The 8,289-nt window shown below is 43.5% G+C and overlaps 1 protein-coding gene across 1 annotated transcript in view; it reads right to left on the bottom strand.

Annotated features, from left to right (window-relative positions):
• Positions 1-1,874: 1,874 nt before the first annotated feature.
• The window catches only part of PGBD5 (piggyBac transposable element derived 5), a 36,887-nt gene continuing 30,472 nt past the window's right edge, over positions 1,875-8,289 (bottom strand). Inside the window, exons 5-6 of the mRNA XM_009891132.1 lie at positions 3,902-4,007; positions 1,875-2,381 (exon numbers count right to left, since the gene is read on the bottom strand). Of these exons, the coding sequence (XP_009889434.1) occupies positions 2,186-2,381; positions 3,902-4,007 (302 nt within the window). The 3' untranslated portion in view covers positions 1,875-2,185. The remainder of the gene's footprint in view (positions 2,382-3,901; positions 4,008-8,289) is intronic.

Here is an 8,289-nt window from a genome sequence, read left to right as displayed (position 1 = left end):
GCTCCTACGCAGCTTGGCATTGCCAATGACCAGAGTGGTACAAATCCTCTCCTTCCTTTTGAGGCTAGGAGGCCTCAGTGCACAAGGTTTTTGTCCTTTCTCCCATGTTTCCTGGGTGGAGACCTTGTGGACCGAGAAGTGAAAAGGGATGCTTAGGACACCCACAGCTGGCAGGCAGAGCAGGACGTGTGGGACAGTCTCCAGGCTGTATTGTAAGCAGAACCACCATGGAGTTGGCCATCCCCTTACTTTCCCTGCAACCAGCTGAGCTCTGCCTCTAAATCTACTCCAGAAAAATTACAACTTTGGTGGAAATAGAAAGATGTCAGTGCAAGGATGCTCTTTGGGCTAGTCAGTAATTTACTAGCCCCTGCTGGAGTCTTCCTCTGTTATGATTTCCATGCTATGCATTCACACATCACACGATGAACTCCGGGGAGTTCTCAAATTCATGCTGGTTACTCTATGTTGTCTCTTGCCAGATAGATACATGTAAGTGGTGAGGCTTAGACTCATAAGGAAATCAATCACTCACTCCATTCCTCTTGAATCAACCCAAGTCATTTTTTGGTAAAACGTTTCAGACTCGGGGACTGAAAACCAGCTGGACCTCTAAGCAACACATTGTCTGCCCTGTAAGTTAATGCGATTCTCTCTGTGTCCATCACTGCTAACTTTTAGAATACACAGTTTTTTGCCGATTGAGTTGTGGACTGAAATCAATAATGCATAGAGGGCAGGGTAGTATTTTACCTCAGTATCAATTCTCCCCTGTTTCAATCATACCTCTCTCTCTCGGCATTGTTTTCCAAAGCTTCAGTGGCCTTCAGATTCCACCAGCACCAAAACGTGGTGTTTCAGCCATGGGCAGCAGCTCATGATGATGCTTGTCCTCTACAGTGTTATTCAGAACAGGAAAATTCTTTGGGCTTCTTCTGTTTTAGTGCGGTTTAAGGTATGGTTGCAACTGGACTTCTTTCTTTTTGTAAAACACAATGCTATGTTATTTTGCTAAACATGTAATCTGCTTAATTACAACTACTGTGACAAGCCCTGAATTCTAACAAGAAGAATTCCTACAGAACACCCTGCAGTGATAATGGGAAACACACTGCTATTAGTGACTTTTTTTCTGTCCTGCCAACTGTGTGCTGAATGAAGTTCTAAAATGGACCAAAAAAGTCATGACAGTCACAAAAGGAAAAGAAAGAAATAGTTGTTCCTAAAAACTTAACAGTCCATTACATTAGATTTTTAAGCAACATTTAAGATACAGTTGAAATCAAGAAAAAATATAATTATCATACTCTGATTTCTCACCTGTACACTGACCGTGGCAGTTAAGATATGAGGCAGTATTTACATACTGGTTTACTCACTGTCAATACTTACAGTGTTACTCACTCTTTGTATATAAAACGATTCATCCTGGTTAAAAAAGAAAATCTATGTAATGTATTTTCCATTTTAAATTCACTAATGTATTTGGTTTCTCCTAATTTTGCTGTGTTCTACCTGGGATCAAATTGCCTTACACTACTTTAATAAAAACAAAGGGGAAAAAAAAAAAAAGACAGAAAGAAAAAGTCTTAACTGGTCCCCAGTTGCTGGCTGCCTGCCTGTGAAGGTTTTGTTTGTCAGTATGCTTGCTTCAGTCTTCGTGTGTCTCAGCTGCTCCGTTTAGCACACTGGGAGGACAGCAGCGATGTCTTACAGGGTGGCAGGCACTCTCAACCACAGCCCATGGCGCAGACTTACGTTGCGCGTCCCAGAACTGAACAACTCCAAGTAAGATATAGAGTTTTCTGTAATGCCCGCCTAGGACTGGGGAGCTATGTCAGCTTATGACAAGCTCTTAGCCCAAGAGGAACTTTACAAGATGACCCTGCACAACAAATAGTTATTGAGATGACAACTAACTTGAGTCTGTTTCTGGTGTACAGATTCCCACAGGGCATTCACATATGCAATTTTGTGTCAGCTTTTCCACTGGCACTTTCTGCAGGACATGTTTACATCCAGCTGCTACTAGGAACAAAGTTTCCACCTCTCTAGTGGCATCACTTGGCATTTTTGGATAAGGACAGCACTGGTGGTGTCACAAGTTCCTTGCTTTGCCGTTCCAGGTGTGGTATCTTCTTCTGCTTACCCTCCACCCCCTGCCTACTCCACCAAGAACAATGCATCAATGGGAGGGTGAGGTGTCTTCCAAGCCCAGAAGCTCCTTTACAAGTCTTTCACCAAACTGTGCACGGCTATACCTTGTCACATGGTAGGCCTCTGACATTTTGTAGAGGATGTAGGCATTGTTTATAGCGATGCTGATGGCAAACCAGAATACTTGTTGCCAGGTCTTGTTTGGTTTGTGAGAAATGAAATACCTAAAAAGCCAAGAGAGAAGGGGAGGGAAAAGCACTGTTCAGCCAAATACTCGCAGCTGGGATGCAAGAAATAAACCCAGACAAAGATTCTGCAGTCCCAAAGGGGAAGCAGGTCCAGAACTTAACACCTAGTGCAAGTACCATCTTAAGAAATTTTGTACAATGTATTTGACAGTCATTTACAGTTAAGTTGCACCGTTTTGGAAATTTCTAGTAGTGTCTAAAAGAACAGACTTCCTTGCTCTCAGAACCAAAACCTCAACAACACTCTCACCTCTGTACCACTCCACATAAGTAAGAGCACCGATACAGACTCCTCCAGCTTACCTGTGACACATACCCATGTGATGGGAGCTGTGGGTCTGAATCCCTTCAATTTGTAACTAAAAAAAGCCTCAGGCATGTTACATTATAGCTTAGAGAAGATTGCTGATGTTTCTCCTCTTGTTTATCTCTATTGCGAGCAAAGAATGATTTTTGCTGCTGTCAACAGTAGGTGGGAGGATGCGGGGGTAGAACCAGAGCGTGCAGTGTTGGTATGTGGAGCAACTCTCCATAAGTCAGAACTAGAAAAGACTGACATCCTTGTATTTAGGTTCTGACTAATTCTAGGACTGCCAAAACATTCGCTCTTGGGTCATAAGACTTCCCACTTTCCTACTTTAATTTTTTTTAGTAACCATTTAAATCTACTACCTCACCTCTTTTTCGTATTGATTTCCTCAAATCAGATCCCGACATTGGTTTCCAGCAATCACCTCCTCCTCTTTCATCTCTTCTACTGAATTCTTGCTGCCTTGCCCAGAATTGGCTTGGAAAATCCCTGCTGCTTTTTCTCTCTCCTCAATTTTTAGTTCTTGAAATCTTCTGCACCTCATCGCTAATTCCCACAGCCAAGCTTTACCACTGCTATACTTAGTTGTTTCTGTTTCTCCCTGCTACATTAAGAGCTAACACCGAGGACCCCAACTGGAATTCAGGAGCCAGAAGGATCTGCATTCTGCTCTCCCAGATCATCTAGATCAGCTTTACATCCATAACAGAATGTACTTTTCTTCTGGATCCAGGTAACATAAGTATCACAAGTATCAAGATTATCACAGATAATCATCTAAACACCATTTGCTGATAGGGGTGGAAAGCTGAGCTAGCCTGAGAGACTTGTGGGGCTGGTAGACCCATTGAATTCTCTATTTAGCTTTCAATTTGATATGGCCAAGAACATCAGCTTGCTGGCTCATCTTCCCCACACATCTTAAGAGTCATTTACAAGATGCTAAGGACATAAGTCTCAATCTTTTTAAAGTGGTGGATGGGCAGATAGAGCCAAAACAACAGTAGCAATGCAGCTCTTGTCCTTGTGCAGAGCCAGCTTCTGATCTTTGAAACAGTTTTGTCAGAGATTAATTCCATGAAAGCAGGATTGGGGCCTCAGCTGCAGCTCAACATGGAGAACTCAAACATTGCAGCAACAGAGGAGTGAAAGAAATACACGCACACAGACACACATTCTTACTTACTTGCTGTATTTGTCATCATATTTGCAGATATAGCTAAGGTGAGCAGCAAAGGCTTCAACTGCCAACGGGCATGGAATTTCTCCACTTTTTCGCTTAATTATAACTCCTGCATCAATTAGAAACATGACAGTTTTAAATCCACATCATAGGTCTAGAAATTAGAAGATATGGTTTCTATGTACGGTTTATTATAAAATAAATCTCATTGACATTTTCTGCCCTAAATCTACAAATTTATCTGTAACAGAGACGCAATACATTGAGCGAGTGGAAGGGGAAGAGTAGGGATCATTTTTCAGTTGGAAATAAAAAGGTGTTAGACGCAAATACTTTTACATATGTTCAGAAAAAAACCCACACATTGCCATAGTCCCACAGTAGGCCCCTACAGAAAGTATGAGTCTCTCTTCTGTTGGTTCGCAATGAGTTGTGGTCTCCTCTAGAGCTGTGACTTGCTATTTTATGCTTTGAGTTCTGAAGGTCCCAAGTGAGTCCTTTGAAATTACACCCTTTGCTTAATCCCAGCCATGGAGGCCAAGAGCAACAGCACCTCCACTCCAGTGGGTGCTAATTTACAAAGAAGAGAAAACACAATAAGAAGGAGCCAACTGGCTAAACCCAGTCAAGACAGAGGTGAGCAGCCCAATTTGCTGCTGTGGGGAGCCAGAGCTCAGATGTGGCTTGGGTGGCTCAGTAGGGCTAAGCACGCATTTCTCTGCCTGTGAGTGATGCTTCCTGCCATGCCTGGTCAGCTGGCTAGATAATGCAGCTCCTCATGGGATTTGACTACCCTGCCTACTGCAGAAATCTGTGGTAAGACAACAAGTCCCCTGGAGCTACCTACCAACCACTCTCTGCATAGACACAGATGTGGTGGCTAGAGCAGGTTACTCCAAGAACAGGCCCTGTTCCCTCACATGGTGCATCTTTGACCTGGCCTTCTTCAACACTAAACAGTATTTATGAGTCCAATGCTCTCCCAAGAAATGCCCCTAGCTCTTCTCTGATTTCTTGCTCCTGTCTCCTGTGTTTTCCCTATCCAGGGGAAGCTCCCTGCAGAAGGGAAGGATGAGTAAAGCAAACATAGCATCGGAATCTGTTCCCTAACTTTTGACTTTATGTCCCCATGGGGTTTGATAGTCAGCACCGCAGGGTATGGAACACCTCTTTCTTCATGTCTATGGTAAACGGTCTAGTGAGGATCCCTACTCTCTCCCAGGCACAACACTATTTTTCTCCAGGTCTAGAGAAGCACAGGCTTGGTTGCATCCTTTCTCAGCACTGTTTCGGTGCAGGCACAATTCCGGGCTTTCTCATTTCTCAAGCCTTCAAACTCTCATTGCCTTCCTTCTGCCAACTCTGTTACAACCATCCCTAAAATGCTCCTCACGTTTTGATTACAGACCTCACCATTTCATTCCTTCAGCTGGAAGTCTCATTCCATCCATTATCTCTGTCAAGCCCCCTGTGCTGTCCTAGCTGGCAGGCTCTATTTTGAAGCAAGACTTATGACACATACTAAATGTCATGTTGCAGCTGAGCCATGCAGCAATTTATTTGGAGTTTTTAAAGTCTGATTTTTCAAGAGTCCAAAAAGATATCACCTCTAAATGGTTCAATACACTCTCCTTTCACCTCTGCCTCCTCAAGCTGGGTGTAAATGTGTAAATGTAGCCCAAGGGGAAGGGGAAAAACCCAACCAAATAAATAAACCCTTCATTACATTCACATATTTATTATTGTGCTTTTTTGATTCTTTTAATGAGTCCTACAAAAATCTGGCCAGCATGAGGTAAAAACGGCTGATATACAACCAGCCTACTGCATCAGTGCTGCAAAATCACTTGCCATCCCACCTGGGCAGGTCGGGAAAGAATAAGTATGTTCCTAGTGCCATCATTTTACAAAAAAATCCCCTTCTTTCTCCTCTTCCTCTCCTCTCTTCTCTTTCTTCCCCCTCTCTTCCTTTGGAGGATTTATATTTCCTCTCCAATTTGCTTTGTATTCACAATCCTTAAAAAAAGGCATTGCAGTGGCACCTATGTGGGTACCATATACTCCCTCTCACTTTCTATTATATTCCACATAAAATTCCTCTGGTTTGAGAATATAAATAGCTTTATAGGCACATTATTTTTACAGCCTTTCCTAGGCTTGTTTCGTAGCCACAGGCCACCTCTCCAGGGAAGACGACTGCCAGAGCTGGGTCACTCCTAGCTGCAGGTCTCTGTGGCAAGCGGTCCCAAGCCGGCTGACTCACCGGCACATCGGATGAGCTATTTCCCCTCCTGGTCCTCCCCCAGCATCGCTGCGTTCCCGTCCCTGGCAGCACTCCAGGGAACGCACCGCCTGCGCTGCAGCCGCGGCCTGCCTTTGCCTGTGTGCTGGAAGGGGTGCCGGCCTCCATGCTGCCACGGGGGACTGGCATCAGCTTTTTGAGTCTGGGGTGTTTTTTTAACGTTTTGGGGTTATTTTTAGTTTTTAAGCTGCATGCTCGTCAAGCAAAGCTTGGGAAATACCGCCCCAAATGAAACAAGCAGGAAGACAAAGGTGTACGTGTTTGCTTCCTCAAAACAGTTATTCTAAGCCAATCTTAGGAGCTACAATCATGTTTTTTTAAAAATGGTGGCTCAGTAATATTAGCACTTGCATCCACCTTGGCAAACACTGAGCTTGCATAACAAAATATAACAGAGGGGGCACTGCATGTTCCAAGTGCTGTATGGCTTTTTATCAGGACTTAGATTTGTTACGGTTCTTTATCAGAATTGCAGACAGTCAGCGTTGTAGAAGGTCTAATGTTCAAGGTCTTCCCATCAGAGTCCTCCGGCCCCTGACTTGGGCACAACCCCCTGAATGCAGTCTCACAAAGGACACATGGAAATTTAAACTAAAAACCCTAAGCTTCCCTGTCCTGAAACACACTTAACATTATGCTTCTTGGATCAGACTTTCCAGTTCTGGGCAAATCTCACAGGCTGATTTTTTCAGGAAACTAGATTGTCACCAGATAGTCCTCACTCCAGCTTCTCCTGGGCTACGAACTACAGACTATACAACTACGACTATACGAACTACAGACTATACAACTACGAACTATACAACTGCTTCATACAATTGCGATGCCCCCACAACATCTCCCATCTTCTCACAAGTCACTTGTGAGCTAGCAACATGCCATTTGCAGCTATTTAGTCCTTGCATATGTGGCCCAATCTCTGTTTGCTATCCTTAGCTATTGTCTATTTAGCTTTTAAGTAGAGCTGGTTGGTGAAAAGCAGCTGTGAAAGCTCGTCTCAGAAACAAGCTACTTTTTAAAAAGATCTTTGGTTCAACAAGTTTTTGCTAAAGATGTCATTCTGGTCATCCTGCCGTGCAGCAAGTAAAGTTATTGTCTGCTCTATTCTGCTTCATATGAAAAATAGAGAAGGTTGTCGTTATTTCTAGAACGTATTAATGGAGATGCTGGGAAAGCGGACACCAGATCTAGAATGGAAAACCAAAAATGCAGTCTTGTCCCACAAATGGGGAGGTTTGGGCCAGCACATACATCACCTGCTTTACAATAAGGGTAACTTTTTACTCTCTGGGGGTTCCAATCTCTTTTGGTTTCTCGGTTCTTCTATAATACAGGCACAAGGAAAAAGTAAACTTAAGTTAAAGCTTAAGGCAAATTAAAAACCCCACCGAATTTTGTTCTAGGCAGAAAGCTCATAGTTGATAGCAGAGTAAGCAGGACATTTTTGCAAAACGAAAGGAATAAGACTTATCCTTTACCATCTGAGATGATGTATTATGACACGTTGGTTCAAAACATCCATAATAAATAAAATGCTGCATCTAAGAATAGTATTCATAGATCAGCTCTGACAAGTGTACTGCCCTCCTGGTGTCTCTGGCTTGGGTGGGATTTGCACTCCAAGTACAGGCAAGATTTACCTTCTCAACTTTCCTTTAAATCGCAATAAATAGCTCATTATTAGCTACATCCACCTCTTTACTCATCCTAAGTTTTGGGTTGACTGTCTCTTGCCTTCTTTTTTTAAGGTTTTCTCTTCATGGCCTCCTCCACCCCATCAACGTTTATGCTCAACCAAGTGCAAACATGCACCGTGCATTGTCAGGCAATCCCACTGGTGCCAGTCTCTGCCCAACTATCCTGCGTGGGTTTTATCCCCTTTGTCCCTACCTCCTCTCCCGTATAACACACATGCTGAGCAGGTCTGTGCTACAGGCTGCCTCACAGAGAATAGATTTCTCCTCTTCTTCTCTATTTACATGCCTTAGAGGAGACTTTGGTGGTCCAGCTTCAAGTTGGTTTAAACTAGCTTTGCTGCACTGACTTCAGAGATGCCAAATCAGAGGCCGGCAATCTGGTTTCCTGCATT

Source organism: Charadrius vociferus, unplaced genomic scaffold (genome assembly GCF_000708025.1).
Source record: "Charadrius vociferus isolate BGI_N301 unplaced genomic scaffold, ASM70802v2 scaffold78, whole genome shotgun sequence".
In the NCBI taxonomy this organism is placed as follows: domain Eukaryota; kingdom Metazoa; phylum Chordata; class Aves; order Charadriiformes; family Charadriidae; genus Charadrius; species Charadrius vociferus.
This window is presented reverse-complemented; position numbering and strand designations above follow the sequence as displayed.